At 34.2% G+C, this 23,451-nt stretch overlaps 1 protein-coding gene across 1 annotated transcript in view; it reads left to right on the plus strand.

Annotated features, from left to right (window-relative positions):
• The first annotated feature begins 2,646 nt into the window (after positions 1–2,646).
• The window catches only part of LOC148951971 (uncharacterized), a 102,581-nt gene continuing 81,776 nt past the window's right edge, over positions 2,647–23,451 (plus strand). The window contains exon 1 of the mRNA XM_089088779.1: positions 2,647–3,686. Coding sequence (XP_088944905.1) covers positions 2,765–3,686 — 922 coding nt within the window. The 5' untranslated portion in view covers positions 2,647–2,764. The remainder of the gene's footprint in view (positions 3,687–23,451) is intronic.

Here is a 23,451-nt window from a genome sequence, read left to right on the forward strand (position 1 = left end):
TAATGCTTGGATTGAATATGACAATCAAGCTTAAGACGAAAATTAATTTAAATTAATTTCTGTTGTATGTTTGTTTGTATTGATTGTTTATTTAATTTCTGTTCGTTTTAAGTTTCATTTGTACTTCAATAGGAAAATATTTTTTTCGTCTTAAGCTTGATTTTCATATTCAATCTAAGCATTACTCTCTTTAAGATCTATTTATTCATTTATATTATTACTTGTTGTATGTTTTTGCTATGATTGTTTATAAAATTTCTGTTCGTTTCGGGTTTCATTTATTCTTTAATGGTAATTTCTGGTCGTTTTGAGTTTGAATTTTAAAAGATATTTGTATCTGCTGAGCTTAAGTTTAAAATGGCCTTTACTTTTTTTTGAAAAACTTATTTTTCGGAAAGTTTTTTTTTTTAATTAATAGCGTGTAATATCTGACATGGCATCTGTTTAACGTACTCTCGTAAAAACGGAAGCTTAGGCCTTCTTTTGTGTTTTACTGTGTCTAGTAAGGATTTATGAAGAAGGAAACCATTTCAAAGTTTTTTGTGGCTTTACTTCTTTTTTTGCTAAAAATACTCGTTACCAAATGTGTTTTTAATTATCAATAAGTACTGGGTATAAACAAATATGACTGAATTTCCCAGTGAAAGAAAACGCTGGTTGTCACAATTATTAAAATGTCTGTCCCCATACTTGGAAACTGTAAAAATTCTAGACTAATCAAAAATCAAAGGTTGTCATCCAGGGTCTCACAAAAGTCTCGGGTTCCATAGACGGTCAATTCATCTCACACGAAAAGCGAAAGCCAAATTATTAACACAATCATCATGTACTTCCGTATGTCAAAACAGAAGATTCCTCGGTTAGGTTTACGAAATTGCAAAAGCGATTAATTTATTCGCCTCGAGAGGAAGGCAGAAAATGACTAACTTATTCAGAAGTAAAATAGGAAAGAGGCTATCTCTTGAAGCTATGAGACGAACTCTGAGAACATTTAGGATTCATACTCTCCAATTTAATTTTGTCGCCGTAAGCGGGGTTCCAGTTACTTTCTAATTTAAAGTTTTTCCAAGCAAATTTGTCGTATATAAAAATCAGATACTACGGAAACTAGGGGCTATTAAGAAATGATTGAGCGAGGTATTAGAACCCATTATACTGACGAAAAAAAGACGAAACCTGCAATTGCAAATATTAAAGAGATTTCTTTTTGAAAATAGATATTTTGTATTTAAGAAGGTAGTTAGGAAGTCAATCCAGCTAGTTGGACGCAATGCGGTATCTGCAGTGTTTCTGAATATTGAAAATCTAACAGAAAACATGGTTGGGTAGAAGCTATAATGCACTTTTGGTTCGTTTGTCATTCATTCATCTATCTTAGGTCAATTCTGATTAATGGATTAATTTTTTTTTTAATTAAAGATATCTATGCTAAAACTTTAGTTCACCTCTTCAGATCCGTCATTTCTTATTTGGACTTCACACGATTCGAATCAAAAGGCTTTATTTATGGTAATCCGATTCTTAGACAAAATAGTGATCCTTAAAGTCTTTTTTATACACTTCATTATTAGATTTGAGCAGCATCTTATACTGATTATTTGACTCTGGTGGAAAAAAGTAGTACGTCAGTGTTTTTAGGCCTAAAACCTAACTCCTTTGAAGTATTATCTACTCTTTACTTACAGGAAAATTCAAATCCCTCATAGGTCTAGGGTCGTGATTCCTAACGCAGGGTTCAGGCCCCACCAATGAGGCATAGTAATATCTTGGTGGGTAATGGGCAGAAGATGCACCCTTTGACTGACAAAGCTTTAGAGCTCTAATTTTGAAAAATACATTATTTTTTGTAAGTGACGTCTAAGTCATATGAATTTAAAGAGCAAACAAGATAAATGATAGTATTTCAATAGTGTCATAAATTGTATACAAAAAATGTTTTATGCTCTCAATATTTATCATTAGCATAAAATATGCCTAGAATACGACCAGAAAAAAAAACAAGTTATTGACCTTTTAAGCTTCCTTCGGTTGAATACATGTAAAATTTTTAATAACAGAATTTAAACATTGTTACATTATTAATCTGTAGTAAATAGGTAGTAAAAGAGTTTTACTACTGATGACGGTCACTGCATATGTGACCGAAACACCTAGTTTTTTTTGAGAAATTTTATCACAGTTTGTGAAAATCACTGTCTATTAAAAGGATTTGATCCCTACTTGAACTTTTGTTTATTTATCTAGTTTAGATAGTTTATTAAGACTTTTGACACAAGAAATAGAAACTAAAAAATGTGCATTTATGTAGCAACTGTGACATTTATTATTGTTTTCTTGTTTTTGCTTTACAAGCCGGAAGACAAGAAAGTGAAGGAAAAACAAAAGTGAATAAAATGGTTACCAGTAAAAGTATTTAGTTCAAGTCCGTTGTCAACATGGAATGTCTGGCTCTACTTATGCTAATGCATAATTATATTTTTTTTTCAGTGTGGGGTTAATTAAAAGCTCTTATTTTATTGTAAATAAATTAAGAGGATCTTTCAAATATCTTATATTTTAGGTTTGTATCTTCCTATGGGCCTATGTTTTCATCCTTGTTATTCCCCCATTTTTTGGATGGAGTTCCTACCATGACGAGGGCATTGGAACATCTTGCTCATGGGATTACACGTCAAGGACGTGGAATAATAGAAGTTATTATTTCTTCCTTTTGACTTTTGGATTCCTTATTCCACTTATTGTTATTACAGTATCCTATGGAATAATGTTTGCCACAGTGGTAAATAGTGGAAATGAAATAGCTTCTATGACAGTCCCATCACAAAGAGGCTCTATCAGAAAAACCCGAAGAAGAAGTGACATAAAAACAGCACAGGTTATTGTTTTCCTCATTCTTCTGTTTCTTGTCGCTTGGACCCCCTATGCTATAGTTAGTGCCATAGGTCAATTTGGCTCAATTCCGTTAAGCCCTATAGCTACATCGATACCTGCTAATTGTGCCAAATTATTGGTTGTAATTAACCCGATTGTGTATGGTATATCCCACCCTCGATTTCGAAGTTCTTTTACCCAGTATATGTGCTCTTTAAGCTCTGGAAGTGTATACCATGCAGGAACCCCAAGATTTGTTACTCCGATTATTCAGCAGCGTAAAAAATTCACAAATGGTCAACTGTCCCCACCAGCGTTACGGCCCTCTTTTGTTAGTGATTCAATATATTACTGTAGTAGGTACTGCCATGACTGTGAGTATAACACTAGTTTCGATCGTCGCTGTACTCGACATTCTAACAGTGTGCATTGCAAAACAGAAAACCACCGAGAAAAGGAGTCAAAAGAGAATAGAAACCACTCAGAGCCCGACTTTATGCGATGTGATGACCGCGTAATCAAGGGAGCCTCCAAGATGGCTTTTACCGAGTATAGAATTAAAAAGAGAAGTGTTATTCAAAAATTGTTCTTTCGTAGTGAAACATCTCTGGAAGTTGTCAGGGTTTCAAGTCCTCATGAAATTGCTCAAATACTTTACACTGGTGAAAGGAGGAGGAAACAAGAACAAAGGAGGGATAACAGCCTTCTTTCAGTGCCTGCACAAAGGAGACTTTCAAAAAAAAGAGGATCTGTTTTGTCTCCTGTAGCTGACGAAGGAGAGCTGAAGGGCAGTCAGTGGAATGTGGAAAGAAAAGGTATAGTTTATTACCGCTATGCAGGCATTCCAACGCTAGATTGAAAAACTAAGAATTCATTTTCTTTGTTAAAAACTAAGAAAAATTAAGAAATTTTTCGGGGCGGGGCATTTTTGGGGGAAATTTGAAAAAATAAGTAGAAAGGGGGGTGCTACTCCGAACACTCACCCGTGCTGCCACCTATAACTTTTTTTTAACACCAAATATGAGAATAGCCTCCCTAGGGAGAACACGTGGTTAATGGGGTCAATGACCTCTTTCTCCATGGTCTCTTTCTCCAGGTGTGTTTTTGGCACGCTCTCAGCGAATGTTATGATCCAGAAATAGTATTTGTTGTTGTTTCCGAGGCAAATGTGAAGGTCAATGTTGTTGTTGTTGTTGTAAGTGCACGCTCTCAGCGAATGTTATGATCCAGAAATAGTATTTGTTGTTGTTGTTCGAGCCAGGTGTTACGAGTTTCCGGGAAACAGTATTTGTTATTGTTGTTCAAGCCAAATGTTATGAGTTTCCAAGGTAACAGTTAGATCACACATGACAGATGATGTCATGATTGATTGATTGACATGAAAGGGGAAATTAATTGTTGTTTCTAAGGGGAATTATTGATTTACGAAAGGGGATTTCATTTGTTGTTTCTAAAGAGAATCGTTCCCGAGCGAATGTTCTGATCTTAGCGCGCGAAAAGGTTTCTTTGTAATTTCAATGTGAGAGCACAGGGATGCCAAACAAAAGGAACACGCTGAAATTACGTTTAGGGATTATTTGGGCGAAACCGTTTTAGCCATTTTATGGGATTATTTCGGCGAAACAGTTAGAGACATTTTAAAAGATGATTTAAAAGATGATTTTAGAAGAGAATTTGAGGGTGAAACTCTGTGGTCGTTATAATACACAAGTTCCATTTGAACAGTGTTGTGAGGTCCTCTACCCCAAGCCCAAAGGGTTCCAATCCCTCTACCTCAACCCCGAAGGAAGCCCCCGGTACTCAAAGGTCCCCCCAAGCTCCCAAAGAGCCCCAGTCCCCCAAACGCCCTCCTCAGACCCCCAAAGGCCCTCCCCTGGTCCTCAAAGGGCCCCCCAGACCCCCAAAGGCCCACCCCGTGCCCCAAAGGCCCCCCCGGTCCCCAAAGGTCCCCCTGGACCCGAGAAGCGCCGCAGGTCAGGAAAGCGCCGCAAGGGGATGCGCCGCAATGGGGATTCACCGCGGGTCGGGGGAAGCGCCGCAGGGGATGTGCCGCGGACCCGAGAAGCGCCGCATGGATGCGCTACAGACCAGGACAGTGCCGCAGGATGCGCCGCAAGGGGGATTCGCCGCGGGTCGGGGGAAGCGCCACAGGGGATGCGCCGCAGGGATGCGCCGCAAAAAAGTAAACTAAAAGTAAAAATTTCGAAATGTTATCCCCCAAACGCCCTTCTCAGACCCCCAAAGGCCCTCCCCTGGTCCTCAAAGGTCCCTCGGGCTCCCAAAGGGCCAACCGGCCCCCAAGGGTCCCCCAAACACCCTCTCCTGGTCCTCAAAGGGCCCCCGGACCCCCAAAGGACACCCCGGACCCCAAAGGCCCTCCCCCCCGGTCCTCAAAGGTCCCCCGGGCCCGAGAAGCGCCGCGGGGCAGGAATGCGCCGCGTGGGGATGCGCCGCAGGGGGATGCGCCGCGGGTCGGGGGTAGCGCCGCAGGGATGCGCCGCTTTTTGTTAGAGTTCTAGTTTACTTTAATTTTAGTTAAGAGTTTGATGTTTTACCTTTGAGTTTCAGTTAGAGTTCTTGTTTAGTTTTAGTTAAGAGTTTAGAGTTTTTAGCTTAGAGTTTTTGTTGAAGTTCTAGTTTAGTTTAGTTTTAGTTAATAGTTTAGAGTTTTAGCTTAGAGTCTTAGCTTAGAGTTTTTGTTAGAGTTCTAGTTTAGTTTCATTTTATTTAAGAGTTTGATGTTTTACCTTTGAGTTTCAGTTAGAGTTCTAGTTTAGTTTAGTTTTAGTTAAGAATTTAGAGTTTTTAGCTTAGAATCTTAGCTTAGATTTTTTGTTGAAGTTCTAGTATAGTTTAGTTTTAGTTAGTAGTTTAGAGTTTTAGCTTAGAGTCTTAGCTTAGAGTTTTTGTTAAAGTTCTAGTTTATTTTAATTTTATTTTAGAGTTTAGAGTCTTAGCTTTGTCTTAGCTTAGAGTTTTTTTGTTAGAGTTTTAGTTTAGTTTAATTTTAGTTAAGAGTTTGATTTTTATAAAGTTTAGTTTAAGTTAGATTTTTATTTTATTTTTATTTAATATTTTGTTGTTTTTAATTATATTATTATATTATATTTTTAATATTATATATAGTTTATTTTATTTTTAGTTAAGATTTTAGAATTTTAGCTTAGAGTTTTTTTGTTAGAGTTCTAGTTTAGTTTAATTTTAGCTAAGAGTTTGATTTTTTTACCTATGAGTTTCAGTTAGAGTTCTAGTTTAGTTTTAGTTAAGAGTTTAGAGTTTTTAGATTAGAGTTTTTGTTGAAGTTCTAGTTTAGTTTAGTTTTAGTTAATAGTTTAGAGTTTTAGCTTAGAGTCTTAGCTAAGATTTTTTGTTTGAGTTCTAGTTTAGTTTAATTTTAGTTAAGAGTTTGATGTCTTAACTTTGAGTTTCAGTTAGAGTTCTAGTTTAGTTTAGTTTTAGTTAAGAGTTTAGAGTTTTTAGCTTAAAGTATTAGCTTAGAGTTTTTGTTGAAGTTCAAGTTTAGTTTTAGTTAATAGTTTAGAGTTTTAGCTTAGAGTCTTAGCTTAGAGTTTTTGTTAGAGTTCTAGTTCATTTTAATTTTATTTTAGAGTTTAGAGTTTTAGCTTAGTCTTAGCTTAGAGCTTTTTTGTTAGAGTTCTAGTTTAGTTTAATTTTAGTTAAGAGTTTGATTTTTTTACCTTTGAGTTTCAGTTAGAGTTTTAGTTTAGTTTTAGTTAAGAGTTTGGTGTTTTACCTTAGAGTCTTAGCTTAGAGTTTTAATTTGAGTTCTATTTTAGTTTAGTTTTAGTTAAGATTTTAGAATTTTAGCTTATAGTCATATCTCAAAGTTTTTGTTATAGTTCTAGTTTAGTTTTAGTTATGAGTTTAGAATTTTAGCTTAGAATCTTAGCTTAGAGTTTTTGTTAGAGTTATAGTTTAGTTTAGTTTTAGTTAAGAGTTTAGAGTTTTTAGCTGAGAGTCATAGCCAAGAGTTTTTGTAGAAGTTCTAGTTTAGTTCAGTTTTAGTTAAGAGTTTACAGTTTTAGCCTAGAGTCTTAGCTTAGAGTTTTTGTTAGAGTTGAAGTTTATTTTAGTTTTAGTTAAGATCTTAGAGTTTTTAGCTTAGAGTCTTAGCTTAGAGTTTTTGTTAGAGTTCTAGTTTAGTTTAGATATAGTTAAGAGTTTAGTGTTTTTAGCTTAGAGTCTTAGTTTAAAGTTTTTTGTTGAAGTTCAGAGTTTTAGCTTAGACTTAGAGTTTTAATTAGAGTTCTAGTTTAGTTTAGTTTTAGTTGAGAGTTTAGAGTTTTAGCTTAGAGTCTTAGCTTAGAGTTTTTGTTAGAGTTCTAGTTTAGTTTAGTTTTAGTTAATAGTTTAGAGTCCTAGCTTAGAATTTTAGTTTAGTTTAGTTTTAGTTACGAGTTTAGAGTTTTAGCATAGAGTCTTATTTTAGAGTTTTGTTAGAGTTCTAGTTTAGTTTACATGTAGTTAAGAGTTTAGAGTTTTACCTTAGAGACATAGCTTAGAATTTTAGTTTAGTTTAGTTTTAGTTAATATTTTAGAATTTTAGCTTAGAGTCATAGCAGAGAGTTTTTGTTAGAGTTCTAGTTTAGTTTAGTTTTAGTTAAGAGTTTAGAGTTTTATCCTAGAGTCGAGTTTAGTTTAGTTTTATTTAAGAGTTTATAGTTTTAACTTAGAGTACTAGCTTAGAGTTTTTGTTAGAGTTAGAGTTTAGTTTAATTTTAGTTAAGAATTTTATATTTTAACTTTGAGTTTCAGTTAGAGTTCTAGTTTAGTTTACTTTTAGTTAAGAGTTTAGCGTTTTACCTCGGAATTTTAGCTTAGAGTTTTAGTTAGAGTTCTAGTTTTATTTAGTTTTAGTTAAGAGTTTAGAATTTTAGCTTAGAGTCTTAGCTCAGAGTTTTTGTTAGAGTTATAGTTTAGTTTAATTTTGTTTATTAGTTTAGAGTTTTAGCTTAGAGTTTTTTTGTTATAGTTGTATTTTAGTTTAATTTTATTTAAGAGTTTTATTTTTTTACAATCTAGTTTAAATGTTGTTTCTAGTTTAGTTTTATTTAATAGGTTGATTTTTCACCTTATAGTTTAAGCTATAGTTATTGTTTAGTTTTGGTTATTATTTTGTAGTTTTAAATCATAGTATTAGATTAGAGTTTTTTTTTGTTATTGTTATATTTTAGTTTAATTTTATTTAATAGTTTTTTTTTTTACTTCTGAGTTTCAGTTAGAGTTCTAGTTTAGTTTTATTTAAGATTTTGGAGTTTTAACTTAGAGTCTTAGCTTAGAGTTTTTAGTTAGAGTTCTAGTTTAGTTTAGTTTTGGTTAAGAATTTATAATTTAAGCTTATAGTCTTAGATTATAGTTTTTTTTTTAGAGTTCTAGTTTATTTTATTTTTATTTAAGATTTTAGTTTTTAACATATAGTCTTAGCTTAGAGTTTTTTTTGAAGTTCTAGTTTATTTTAGTTTTAGTTCAGAGTTTAGAGTTTTACCATGGAGTCTTAGCTTAGAGTTTTTGTTACAGTTGAAGTTTAGTTCAGTAATAGTTAAGAGTTTGGTTTTTGACCGTAGACTCAAACCATAGAGTTTTAGTTAGAGTTCTATTTTAGTTTAGTTTTAGTTGAGAGTTTAGAATTTTAGCTTATACTCTTAGATCAGAGTTTTTGTTTGATTTCTAGTTTAGTTTAGTTTTAGTCAAGAGTTTAGAGTTTTTTGCTTAGATTCATAACTTACAGCTTTTGTTGAAGCTATAGCTTAGTTTAGTTTTAGTTAAGAGTTTATAGTTTTAGCTTAGTTTCATAGCTTAGAGCTTTTGTTAGAGTTATAGTTTAGTTTAGTTTTAGTTAAGAGTTTAGAGTTTTAGCTTAGAGTATTAGCTTAGAGTTATAGTTAGAGTTGAAGTTTAGTTTAGTTATAGTTAAGAATTTAGAGTTTGTAGCTTAGAGTCATAGCTTAGAGTTTTTTGAAGTTCTAGTTTAGTTTAGTTAAGAGTTTAGAGTTCTACCTTAGAGTCATAGGTTAGAGTTTTTGTTGAATTTGAAGTTTAGTTTAGTCATAGTTAAGAATTTAGAGTTTTAATCTTAGAGTCATAGCTTAGAGTTTTTGAACTTCTAGTTTAGTTTAGTTAAGTGTTTAGAGTTACACCTTAGAGTCTTAGCTTAGAATCTTAATTAGCGTTGAAGTTTCGTTTACTTATAGTTAAGGGTTTAGAGTTTTAGCTTGGAGTTATAGCTTAGAGTTTTAGTTAGAGTTCTAGCTTAGTTTAGTTTTAGTTAAGAGTTTAGAGTTTTACCTTAAAGTGTTACCTTATTGTTTTATTTAGAGTTCTAGTTTAATTTAGTTTTAGTTAAGAGTTTTGAGTTTTACCTTAAAGTCTTAGATTAGAGTTTTAGTTAGGGTTGAAGTTCCGTTTAGTTTAGTTATAGTTAAGAGTTTATAATTTTAGCTTAGAGTCTTAGCTTAGAGTTTTAGTTAGAGTTATTGTTTAGTTTAGTTTTAGTTAAGAGTTATAGCTTTAGCATAGAATTGTAGCTTAGAGATTTAGTTAGAGTTGAAGTTCAGTCCAAACTAGCATATAAAATTGACAAAATATAAGCATCAGAGTGAATATTTTTTTTTATCAACATCCTATGCCAGATACATTGAAAAAAATTGACAGAATCTAAGTGTCAGAGTGAATAATTTTTTTTATCAACATCCATTGTCAGATGCATCGAATAAAAATTGACAAAATTTAAATATCAGAATGAATAAATGCTTTAAAAAGATCTTTCATCGGATTTGTTGGTTAAAATTGGCAAAATCTAAGTATCAGTCAGATTAAATTCTACATCAACATCCTTTTTCTCAGATACATAGATTAAAATTAACAAAATCTAAGTGTTAGAGTGATAATATTCTTAATGGCTTGTTAGCTCAGTTGGTTAGAGCGTCATGCTAATAACGCGAAGGTCGAGGGTTCGATCCCCTCACGAGCCATACTTTTGACCTTCGTATGGTAACTCCATAAGTTATTTTAAGGATATATTTTATATCAACATGCAAAGTCGACATAGCTTTATTTCATTTTCTAAGGTTCATTTAGACGAGGTTACGTGCGCGCACCATTTCTACATGTTTAAGTTAGGTTAGGTTAGAATAACTTATCATGAGCGCTCATGATAAGTTAACCTAACCTTTTCCGGCGAGTATGGTTAGTTTAGGTTAGGCTAGATTAAGTTAGGTTAGATTAGGTTAGATTAAGTTAGGTTAGGTTAGCCCACGTACGCTTCACTTAGGTTAGCTTAGGTTAGGTGAGAGACAGGCAAAATGTTAGGTGTATGATTAGGTTAGGTTAGATTAAGTTAGGTTAGTTTAAGTTAGGTTAGGATTGGTTTGCCTACGTACGCGCGCGTACGTAGGCTACTCTAAGCTAAAACTCTAAACTCTTAACTAAAACTAAACTAAACTATAACTCTAACAAAAGCTCTAAGCTATGAAACTAAGCTAAAACTATAAACTCTTAACTAAAACTAAGCTAAGCTATAGCTTCAACAAAAACTCTAAGTTACGAATCTAAGCACAAAACTCTAAACTCTTGACTAAAACTAAACTTAACTAGAAATCTAACAAAAACTCTAAGCTAAGAGTCTAAGCTAAAATTCTAAACTCTCAACTAAAACTAAACTAAACTAGAACTCTAACTAAAACTCTATGGTTTGACTCTATGTTAAAACACCAAACTCTTAACTAGTACTAAACTAAACTTCAACTCTAACAAAAACTCTAAGCTAAGACTCTATTTTAAACATCTAAACTATTAACTATAACTAAAATAAACTAAAATTTAAACGAAAACTCTAAACTAAGACTCTATGGTTAAAACTAAACTATCAACTAAACCTAAAATAAACTAGAACTCTAAAAAAAAACTCTAAGCTAAGACTCTAAGCTGAAATTCTAAATTCTTAACCAAAACTAAACTAAACTAGAACTCTAACTAAAAACTCTAAGGTAAAACTCCAAAATCTTAACTAAAACTAAACTAGAACTCTAACTGAAACTCAGAGGTACAAAATCAAACTCTTAACTAAAATTAAACTAAACTAGAACCCTAACAAAAAAAAAACACCAAACTCTTAACTAAAACTAAACTAGAACTCTAACTGTAACTCTAAGGTAAAACATCAAACTCTTAACTAAAACTAAACTAGAACTCTAATTGAAACTCAAAGGTAAAACAATAAAACTCTTAACTAAAATTAAAGTAAACTAGAAGTCTAACAAAAAAACTATGAGCTAAAACTCTAAACTCTTAAACAAAATTAAAATAAACTAGAACTCTAACAAAAACTCTGAGCTAAGACTCTAAGCTAAAATTCTAAACTCTTAACTAAAACTAAATAAAACGAGAACTTCAACCCTAAATAAAAATCTAAGCTAAAACTCCGAGGTAAAACGCTAAACTCTTAACTAAAATTAAAATAAAATATAACTATAACTTAAACTCAAATTTAAAATATAAAATTATTAAATAAAATTAAACTAAACTCGAACTATAAAAAAAACTCTAAGCTAGGACTCTAAGGTAAAACTCTAAAATCTTAACTAAAACTAAACTAACCTCGACTCTAGGCTAAAACTCTAAACTCTTAACTAAAACTAAACTAAACTAGAACTCTAACAAAAACTCTCTGCTATGACTCTAAGCTAAAATTCTAAAATCTTAACTAAAACTAAACTAAACTAAAATTCTAAGCTATGTCTCTAAGGTAAAACTCTAAACTCTTAACTACATGTAAACTAAACTAGAACTCTAACAAAACTATAAACTAAGACTCTATGCTAAAACTCTAAATTAGTAAATAAAACTAAACTAAACTAAAATTCAAAGCTAGGACTCTAAACTCTTAACTAAAACTAAACTAAACTAAAACTCTAACAAAAACTCTAAGCTAAGAATCTAAGCTAAAACTCTAAACTCTCTACTAAAACTAAACTAAACTAGAACTCTAATTAAAACTCTAAGTCTAATCTAAAACTCTAAACTAAACTAGAACTTCAACAAAAAACTATAAACTAAGACTCTAAGCTAAAAACACTAAACTCTTAACTATATCTAAACTAAACTAGAACTCTAACAAAACTCTAAGCTAAGACTCTAAGCTAAAAACTCTAAGCTCTTAACTAAAACTAAAATAAACTTCAACTCTAACAAAAACTCTAAGCTAAGACTCTAAGCTAAAACTCTAAATTCTTAACTAAAACTGAACTAAACTAGAACTTCGACAAAAACTCTAGGCTATGACTCTCAGCTAAAAACTCTAAACTCTTAACTAAAACTAAACTATAACTCTAACAAAAACTCTAAGCTAAGACTCTAAGCTAAAATTCTAAACTCATAACTAAAACTAAACTAGAACTCTAACAAAAACTTTGAGCTATGACTCTAAGCTAAAATTCTAAAATCTTAACTAAAACTAAACTAAACTAGAACTCAAATTAAAACTCTAAGCTAAGACTCTAAGGTAAAACACCAAACTCTTAACTAAAACTAAACTAAAACTCTAACTGAAACTCAAAGGTAAAAAAATCAAACTCCTAACTAAAATTAAACTAAACTAGAACTCTAACAAAAAAGCTCTAAGCTAAGACTAAGCTAAAACTCTAAAATCTAAAATAAAATTAAAATGAACTAGAACTCTAACAAAAACTCTAAGCTAAGACTCTAAGCTAAGACTCTAAGCTAAAACACTAAACTATTAACTAAAACTAAACTAAACTAGAACTTCATAAAAAACTATAATATAAGAATATATTATAAAAACTCAAAACTCTTAACTAAAATTAAACTAGAACTCTAACTGAAACTCCTGGGTATAAAAATCAAACTCTTAGCTAAAATTAAACTAAACTAGAACTCTAACAAAAACTCTAAGCTAAGACTATAAGCTAAAACTATAAACTATTAAATAAAAATAAACTAAACTAGAACTTAAATAAAAACTCTAATCTAAAAACTATAAACTCTTAACTAAAACTAAACTATAACTCTAACTGAAACTCATAGGTAAAAAAAATCAAACTCTTAGCTAAAATTAAACTAAACTAGAACTCTAACAAAAAAACTCTGAGCTAAAATTCTAAAATCTTAACTAAAACTAAACTAAACTAGAACTCAAATTAAAACTTTAAGCTAAGACTCTAAGGTAAAACATCAAACTCTTAACTAAAACTAAACTAAAACTCTAACTGAAACTCAAAGGTAAAAAAATCAAACTCTTAACTAAAATTAAACTAAACTAGAACTCTAACAAAAAAACTCTAAGCTAAGACTAAGCTAATACTCTAAACTCTAAAATAAAATTAAAATAAACTAGAACTCTAACAAAAACTCTAAGCTAAGACTCTAAGCTAAAACTCTAAACTCCTAACTAAAACTAAACTATACTAGAACTTCAACAAAAACTCTAAGCTAAGGCTCTAAGCTAAAAACTCTAAATTCTTAACTAAAACTAAACTAAACTAGATCTCTAACTGAAACTCAAAGGTAAAACATCAAACTCTTAACTAAAATTAAACTAAACTAGAACTCTAACGAAAACTCTAAGCTAAGACTCTAAGCTAAAACTCTAAACTATTAACTAAAACTAAACTAAACTAGAACTTCAACAAAAACTCTAACCTAAAAACTCTAAACTCTTAACTAAAACTAAACAAGAACTCTAACTGAAACTCAAAGGTTAAACATCAAACTCTTAACTAAAATTAAAGTAAACTAGAACTCTAACAAAAAGTGGCGCATCCCTGCGGCGCATCCCTGCGGCGCTTCCCCCGACCCGCGGCGCATCCCCCTGCGGCGCATCCCCACGCGGCGCATGCCTGCCCCGCGGCGCTTCTCGGGCCCGGGGGACCTTTGAGGACCGGGGGGGGAGGGCCTTTGGGGTCCGGGGTGTCCTTTGGGGGTCCGGGGGCCCTTTGAGGACCAGGAGAGGGTGTTTGGGGGACCCTTGGGGGCCGGTTGGCCCTTTGGGAGCCCGAGGGACCTTTGAGGACCAGGGAAGGGCCTTTGGGGGTCTGAGAAGGGCGTTTGGGGGATAACATTTCGAAATTTTTACTTTTAGTTTACTTTTTTGCGGCGCATCCCTGCGGCGCATCCCCTGTGGCGCTTCCCCCGACCCCCGGCGAATCCCCCTTGCGGCGCATCCTGCGGCACTTTCCTGGCCCGCGGCGCATCCATGCGGCGCTTCTCGGGCCCGCGGCGCATCCCCTGCGGCGCTTCCCCCGACCCACGGCGAATCCCCATTGCGGCGCATCCCCTTGCGGCGCTTTCCTGACCCGCGGCGCTTCTCGGGTCCCGGGGGACCTTTGGGGACCGGGGGGGCCTTTGGGGCACGGGGAGGGCCTTTGGGGGTCTGGGGGGCCCTTTGAGGACCAGGGGAGGGCCTTTGGGGGTCTGAGGAGGGCGTTTGGGGGACTGGGGCTCTTTGGGAGCTTGGGGGGACCTTTGAGTACCGGGGGCTTCCTTCGGGGTTGGGTAGGGGGATTGGAACCCTTTGGGCTTGGGGTAGAGGACCTCACAACACTGTTCAAATGGAACTTGTGTATTATAACGACCACAGAGTTTCACCCTCAAATTCTCTTCTAAAATCATCTTTTAAATCATCTTTTAAAATGTCTCTAACGGTTTCGCCGAAATAATCCCATAAAATGGCTAAAACGGTTTCGCCCAAATAATCCCTAAACGTAATTTCAGCGTGTTCCTTTTGTTTGGCATCACTGTGCTCTCATATTGAAATTACAAGGAAACCTTTTCGCGCTTTTATCAGAACATTCGCTCGGGAACGATTCTCTTTAGAAACAACAAATGAAATCCCCTTTCGTAAATCAATAATTCCCCTTAGAAACAACAGTTAATTTCCCCTTTCATGTCAATCAATCAATCATGACATCATCTGTCATGTGTGATCTAACTGTTACCTTGGAAACTCATAACATTTGGCTTGAACAACAATAACAAATACTGTTTCCCGGAAACTCATAACATCTGGCTCGAGCAACAACAACAAATACTATTTCTGGATCATAACATTCACTGAGAGCGTGCACTTACAACAACAACAACAATATTGACCTTGACATTTGCCTCGGAAACAACAACAAATACTATTTCTGGATCATAACATTCGCTGAGAGCGTGCCAAAAACACACCTGGAGAAAGAGACCATGGAGAAAGAGGTCATTGGCCCCATTAACCACGTATTCTCCCTAGGGAGGCTATTCTCATATATAGTGTTAAAAAAAAGTTATAGGTGGCAGCACGGGTGAGTGTTCGGAGTAGCACCCCCCTTTCTACTAAAATACCTTTAAAAGAGGCATCAAAGTTTGTTTATATGCTATTTTGTTACATTTTGACCCGTCGGACAAAAGTTTTGGGATGGGAATCAAGCCCCTGGACCCCCCTGGATATGCCCCTGCTAAGAATCAATTTTGCCAATCGAAAAACCTTAGCAATTAGTACAAACAACTAGGCTTTCACCAAACAATGAAACGAAAAACGGAATTTGAATGAGAAGAGATTTTTATTGAGAAGAAAGGCAAATAGCAAAAACATTTTTTGTGGCTCTTCTCCACCAAATTCAAATAAAACTTCTCATTATAGAATACAGGAATGGGGAGCTTGCACTTTTCCAGAGAGAAACTAAAAATTAGGCACAAAAACACCAAAGCCACTTTCTAACCGTTTCGCAACCCTAACATATTATAAGAGGCGTAATTAATTGTCGGCTAGCACCAATCCTAAAAATGTCGTTATGTTTTTGTTTTACTGTAGTCTGTATGACGAGAATTACCAACAGATGTAGACATAGGGACATCTGACAATTGTATGGAGAGCTTCCTTATAGCGGGAAAGGAAGCAGCCCCAGCTTCAAATTTAAATCACACAAAACCCTAAGAGTCCGTAGGATTAGTGAAAGTTCCCTGACGCACCACAAAAACCCTTCCTTAGAATATTAGACAGAACCGTGTATAAAAAATAAAAAAATAATTATCGACTCCCATTAAAAATCATTTAATATTATTGGTATAGGCTGTAAACCCTGTGTCGTTTACGGAAAGTGAAGACCTCGGGCCAGATACATTTCGGCAAGGTTCATATTATTTTTCTCAATTACCAAAAGGGATCTTTTCGATCGTCCTTGATCCAAAGGCTGTTGCATGTGACCTGAACATCACATAAGAATAATTTCTATTCTTTTTTAAGTTTTAATATTGCTCCTTACTTTCAGTTGAAAAAACTTGTTTTATTAATCGCTTTAAAAATCTAATTTTTTATGCATGTATTGTTTTGAAAACCCCTTTTTACATTCAGTAACCATTTGGCCGACTTGCTCCTTATTAAGCTTTTGTTACCATGAATTACTTGGTAGGTATATCTATGTTATGAAAAAAACTCATATTTAGTTAGGTTACAATTGGCGCAGGTCACCTCTTGCTTGTCGTTCATTACCATGAGCAGTTTGATTATCCGACTGTTACACTATAATGTATTTTTTAGAAAGAGAATGAAACAAATTAATTATAATAGAGTATCTAATTGGCGACATAGTCAGTGAAGATGTTGCGGTGGGTGCATTGAAGATGTTTAGAGTAGAATAGCCAAGTCTTAGGGTGTTTTTTTCGCTGTTGAAAAAAATTTGGATGACTAGGAAGATAAGTGTTCCAACAGTGATTAGAATATTGGAAGCTACAATGATGACAGTAGTCGCAACGGTTCTGAAGCGCGGGTGCTCCAAAAGACGGAGGAGGACATGCTAGATAGTTTTCAGAAAAATTGCCCATGGATTGTTTTGGGTATCTGACTGGCTGACCGCATCTTAAACAGTAAGCTGGTCAAAAAATATGGTCCAATCCCACTCTGGAAGGCAACAATGAGAGAAAGGTTGAGGTGGCTAGGATAAGTTCTGCGGATGTAGGATGACAGATTGTCGAAGACTGCCCTTGTCGACCACCCATCTACGGCCAAACGAAAAGCAGGTCATCCCCTAATGGGTTGAGGGGGTTTTGAAAGGAAGTATTTAAGAAAAACCTTTTCAGAGGGTGTAAAGAGGAAGCTTTGAATAGATTGGGATGGAGGGGGAGTGTGCTGCAGTGTTGCAGGCACCTTGGTGCTGCGGTGTAATAGTAGTAATAGCTGTTCATTACTGTGTTAAATTTATTTTATATTTAGAATATTTTCCTTTAAAAGATCTTAGAAACATCTTCTTTTTATCAAACAGTTCGTGGTAACGAACTGTAAGTAAGGAGCGACCTGGCTCAATGGTAACTGAAACTCTAAAAAACGGAATTTTGATACCAATAGATATATCAAAAGAATCAGATTTTAGTTCTGATTTCAAATATATAACTTTCATCAAGTTTAGTGCTACCCATCGAAAGTTATGTGCCTGAGAAAATTTGGCTGATTTTCAAAAAAAGGGGGGAAAGACCCCCTAAAAGCTATAGAACCTTAATGAAAATCACACCATCATATTCAGCGTATAAGAGTACCCTGCTGTAAAGGTTTCAAGCTCCTATCTGCAAAAATGTGGAATTTTCGAATTTTTGCCAGAAGAAATATCACGGATGCGTGTTTATTTGTTTTTTTTTGTTTTTTTTTTCTTTCCCCAGGGGTGATCGTATCAACCCAGTGGTCTTAGAATATCGTGGGGGGGATCATTAAAAGTTCTAGTGCCCTTTTTAAGTAACAAAAAAATGGAGGGCAACTAGGCCCCCTCCCACGCTCATTTTTTCCCAAAGTCACCCGATCAGCCATTTTGTTCAGCATGGTCGAAAATATTATAACTATGTCTTTTAGGATGACTTAATCCCTCGAAGCCCCCAGGGGGAGGGCTGAAAGTTAAGAACTTTACCCAATGTTAACATATAGTATTGGTTATTGGGAAGTATACAGAAGTTTTCAGGAGGTTTTTTTTCTGGTAATGGGGGGGGGGGTCGGGGTTTATATTGGAGGATCTGTCCACGAAGGAAGTTTTCATGGGGAAGGGAAATTGCCATGAAGGGGGCGCCGGACTTGCCAGCATTATTTATTGGTTATTGGGAAGTATACAGACATTTTCAGGAAGGATTTTTTTCTGGAGGGGGGGGGGCTGGAGGAGGTGGTTACTCTGGAGAATCTTTCCGTGGAGGATGTTTCTTTGGGGTAAGGGACATTTCTATGAAGGGGGCGCCGGATTTCCAAGCATTATTTAAAAAGCGATCAGAAATTAAATAAAAAAAACTAGTTTTTTCAACTGAAAGTAAGATGTAACATTAGAACTTAAAACGAACAGAAATTATAACGTATATGAGGGGGTTCTCCCCCAAGTCAATACCTCGCTCTTTACGCTACAGTTTTTTCAGTGCTTTCAAAAGAGCTATCTACTCTAATTAAACGGCCTTTGTGATTCAGGGGTTTGTGAATGATTTTTTTTTTTTAACTTTTAACGTAAAGAGCGTGGTATTGACTAAGGGGAGAACCCCCTCATATACGTAATAACATATACGTAATAAGAAAAACAATAAAAAAAACAAGCGGTACGGCTCAATAGCAATCGAAACTTTTAAAAACGGAATTTTGATGTCAATAAATGTATGAAAAGAATGTGTTTATAATGCTGATTCTAAATACATAAATTTTATTAAGTTTAGTATTACTCATCAAAGGCTACGAGCCTGAGAAAATTTACCTGTTTTTTAAAGAGGGGGGAAACATCCCCTACAAGTGAAAGAATTTTAATGAAAATCACACCGTCAGATTCAGCGTATCAGAAAACCCTATTACATAGGTTTCAACCTCATATCTACAAAAATCTGCAACTTTGTATTTTTTGCCAGAAGAAAAATATACGAATATAGAAGTTAGTTACGTAAGTTAATTTGTAAATTACGTCATAACCAAATTTAGAGACATCCATTTAGCAAAAGAAAAGGAACATTTTTATGCAAATTTTATTTACTTATTCAATGACGGTGAGCCAAAATAAAAGCTGCATTATCTAAAAAACGATCAGAAATTAAATAAAAAAACAAGTTTTTTTTAACTGAAAGTAAGGAGCGACATTAAAACTTAAAACGAACAGAAATTATTCCGTACATGAAAGGGCTGTCCCCTCCTCAACGCCTCGCTCTTTACGCTAAAGTTTGACTCTGTCTCCCAACTTTATTTTTTAGAACAATAAAAAACTTTAGCGTAAAGAGCGAGGCGTTGAGGAGGGGACAGCCCTTTCATATACGGAAAAATTTCTGTTCGTTTTAAGTTTTAATGTCGCTCCTTACTTTCAGTTTAAAAAACTTGTTTTTTTATTTAATAAGAGTAAGAAACGAATTTTGTTTATTTTGTTTCCCATTCTTGCTGGATATTGGTCAGGTACAATATCGGCCAGATTTTTCTTGAACCCAAAGCAGTCTATAGAAAGTTCCTTAAAGGCTGCTCATGCCCTGCTAAAGTCAAACCAAGCGTTTAAAAGAGTGGCTATTCTCCTGTAACAGAGAGATCAAAGACATTAATTTCACAACATTTTTATTTAGTCTATTAAAGATGATTTGTTAGGAAATAACGACACTAGCTTTCACTAGCAAGTTTTCAATCTAGTACATGGTTGGAATTTCATTACTGAAAACATTTCAGATGAAAAATTTCTCCTCGCGGTTGTCTGCGTTTTTCTATTGTCATTTTTATTTCAACTATACATCGAGAAACAGTTCCCAATATAAAAGAAACTGATAATGGCGGGGAAACCTATTCCAGAAAATTGTTTGATAAGGATAATTGCATGTCAAATTGTTGTATCTGTATTTAATTAATTATCCATGTCGCATACAGAAATTGGCAAACTAACCGTCAACGTATTTTAGATAAACTGGATGTAATTCCATATTATTTTATAACACCAACGGAGTATGTTTGCAAATAATTTCACAGAATATTAGCCAGATTTCAATATTAGAAATATTAGGAAATTAATATTCTAATACGATTTAATATTCTAATAAGAAAATTAATATTTTAATATTCTAATAAGATTTTAATATTAGAAATATTAGAAAATTAATATTCTAATAAGAATAATAAAAAACAGGGTAACTTGAGGTTCGGTTTTAAAACAATCCAAACCATGAATCTGCACGTAAAAAACAACTTGCTCACTCTTTGCATGAACGATTCAAGTCCAAGATGTAGAATTTTGATGGCACGACACAAAACGAGCAGATTCTTAACTCTACAAACCTAGCTAACATATGGATCGGTGCAAAAACCAACTATGTTCACGCTTAGTGCTGAAAAATTTAAGTCCTGGCTTGGAGTAAAAAAAAAAAAAAAAAAAAATAAACACCAAGGTGTGGAAGCTTTGACCAACAGTGCAAAAACGACTTACTCATCACTACACAAAATAATTATACCCACTATAGAAACGTGCTTTTCAAGTTGTGGACTGACTCGAGAAATGAGACTGAAAACGAGCTATTTCCTGACTTGCTGCAGAAGCGAAGTAAAATCCTCCTTCGATGCAATAACGAGCCAAGTCCTGCTTCAGTGGAAAATCAGCAAAGTCCTGAGTAACCGCAAAACTAACCAAGCGCTGTTGCAATACTTAGACGACCTAAATTCTGATTTGGTGCAAAAATTATCTAAGTCCATACTTAAAAAATGAGCTAATTCCTGACTCGGTGTATAGCTCAAGTCTACTCCAAGTTGGTCTAAGTTCAAGTTACAGAATTTCGGCGAAGCAGCTTGAAAACCAATCAGGCCCTAAATCACTCTAAATACAAGCAAAATCCATACTGTAAATTAAGTTTTAATGTTAACTAACAAGCCATAACTTGGTGCAAACATAATATTGTGGCACAGACCGTGGGCCAAATATTGTGGCACTTACTCGACACAATTAGTACACTTGTAGTAGCAATACCGATCGTGGCTGTGGCAACTGTACAGCACAAATACCAGTGAGGGTAGAACTTGTAGAATCCGTTGCACGTCACAGAGAGTCCGTGTGACACCTTGAGCCTCGATACCCACACTAGTGGCATCAGGTCTGACATTGATGCCATTAGAGTACTTAAACCAACATATTTTGCATTTTTTTTTCTTTGTTCTATTTGTTTGCTGAATTGTAATATTTTCGTTACAGGCCTTTTCTACAAAAAGAAAATTTAAAATGTACAGGTATTCAATAACTTAATTACTTTTTGAAGTATGTAGCATGTGTATGTGCTAAGAATTTAACTACTACTACTAACGACTCACCGCAGCACCAAACCGCCTGAGGCCAACACAGCTACGTACGCTCCTGAAGCAACGAAATTTTCTTTTACTGAAATATTCAAATATTAAGGGAATTTCAAGCGTAATGATCGCACCCGACAAGGAAGAAGTACAATTTTAAAAAGTATCCAAGTCAAAAATAACAAACTTTAGTTATAACATTTTTTATAATTTTTCTAAGGTTTTTTTCGAACTAGTTATTTACATAATTTCATTGTATCCCTGAGTTTCTTATTAGAGCGTTTTTCGCTAACTTGAATTCTTATATCATTTCTATTTCCATGAAAGGAAAATTTCAAAGACCTAATAAACATTTTTTTGTTTTTTATTTAGTAAATTTATCTTTTGCTCCACGAAAATCAAAATTTAGTTACTTCCTTTTTGTTTTATCCTTGCCATTTTTCCATAAAGATGGTTTCCGACAAACTGTAAATTTTCATCATAAGCATATTTCTATAAAAAATATTTTGAAAATATTAAATGACTTCATTGAAAAAAAGTATATAGCAAAACTCTATAAAATTTAATTTTTAACTCTATAAAATTTTGTAGCATAAACTCTAAAAATTTAAGACACAAATTTATTTTTGTATGATGAATTAATCAAACGTTCTGGGAATTTCAGTTGTTATGATAATACCCTGAAAAGCAAGAAATACAATTGCAAAAAGTAAATAAGTCAAAAATATCAAACTTCACCTATAATATTTTTTGGTTTAATTTTTCCATGAATATTTTTTCAAAATGATTAGCTACTGAATTAAAGTGGATCGGCAATATTTTAATCTAACGTTGTTCGTTAACTCGAAAATTTTTCTTCGTAATTATTTCCATAAAAGAAAAAAACTCTAAAAATCTTAACTATTCATTTTATGAATTTGTTTTACTTAGTTCGTTCTTATGAAACCAAAATCTAGCTACTTGACTTTGTTGTATCCTTGACTGTCTTACAAAGCAAAATGTTTCACTAAATTGTAATTTTTTCATTTTAGGCACATTACTATACAAGATACTTAAAAACATTCAATGATTTAATTTTAAAAAGAAATTATGTAGCAAGTATATAGAAAACATTGAAAATTCTTAACATAATAAGAGTTTTCTATGATTAATTAGTCTACCAGTTCAAGGAACTTCGCCCGCAATGATAACTTTTGACAGACAGGATACAATTTGAACAAATTTATAAGTCACAAAAATCAAACTATAATCCTAATGTTCTTTGTTTAATTTGTCTAAGGATTTTTACTTTTTGCTTACGACTTCTGTAGCTTATGAATAGCGCCTTAATAAATCCCCTTCATACTATAATAAGCAAACCTTATACTCCTTCTACACGAAGATCTTAATTTTTTCAACAGCTTCTCAGCACCTGCTCAATAATTTACAACGAAAATCGTTACAAATCTTCCTCAGAATCATTTCAGAGACTGAAACAAGATATGAAAACTACTATAGTACTTCTTCAATGCTAGAGCAGTGCTCCATCAGCATTGCGGAAGTACTCCGTCTGGTATAGTGGCTGCTGAACCAGCACTCCCTATACTACAATTTTAATTTTTTAGATGCAGCCCCTGTGGAGAGAATGAATAGGTCCCTAAATTCGTCTTACTCCGATATCTGTCAGAAGAGAATGTTGGATCTGAGCCAAAATTCTTGGGAAGTATGAGTGAATACCCTGATTGAGCCTCTTGGGGTCCGTGCCCCCCAAACCTAACCGGGAGGGCTGGAACTCTTTCTAGCATTAACCAATGTACCTACTCCAAAACATGCTAGTATTATAATTTAGCAGTCACACTCTTTCTCCTACCAGCTTTTGTTTTCTGTTTATTTTTTATTTTCCTCCTTTTTACCACAAGCCTATTCTTCAACAATATGGCTCCCCTACGCACACTTAATTGTATATTATACATCTTGACTTTTACCCTTATTACATAAAAAAACAAGTTTTTTTCAACTGAAAGTAAGGAGCAACATTGAAACTTCAAACGAAAAGAAATTATTACCTATATGAGGGGAGTTGCCCCCTAGTCAATACCTCACTCTTTACGCTAAAGTTTGAATTTCGTTCGAATCACAAACCCCTGAATCACATTTAATTTATGATCGTTTTTTAAATAATGCTGGAAAACCTGGGGCCCCCTTCATAGAAATGTCTCTTCCCCCATGAACACATCTTCCATGGAAATATCATCCCACGTAACCCCTCCTCCGACCGTCTCCACGAGAAGAAATCCCTCATTAAAACGTCGGTATACTTCCCAATAACCAATATTATA

This window comes from Artemia sp. Qi Xiang Cuo, chromosome 5 (genome assembly GCF_049724085.1).
Source record: "Artemia sp. Qi Xiang Cuo chromosome 5, ASM4972408v1, whole genome shotgun sequence".
NCBI classification, from domain to species: Eukaryota; Metazoa; Arthropoda; class Branchiopoda; order Anostraca; family Artemiidae; genus Artemia; species Artemia sp. Qi Xiang Cuo.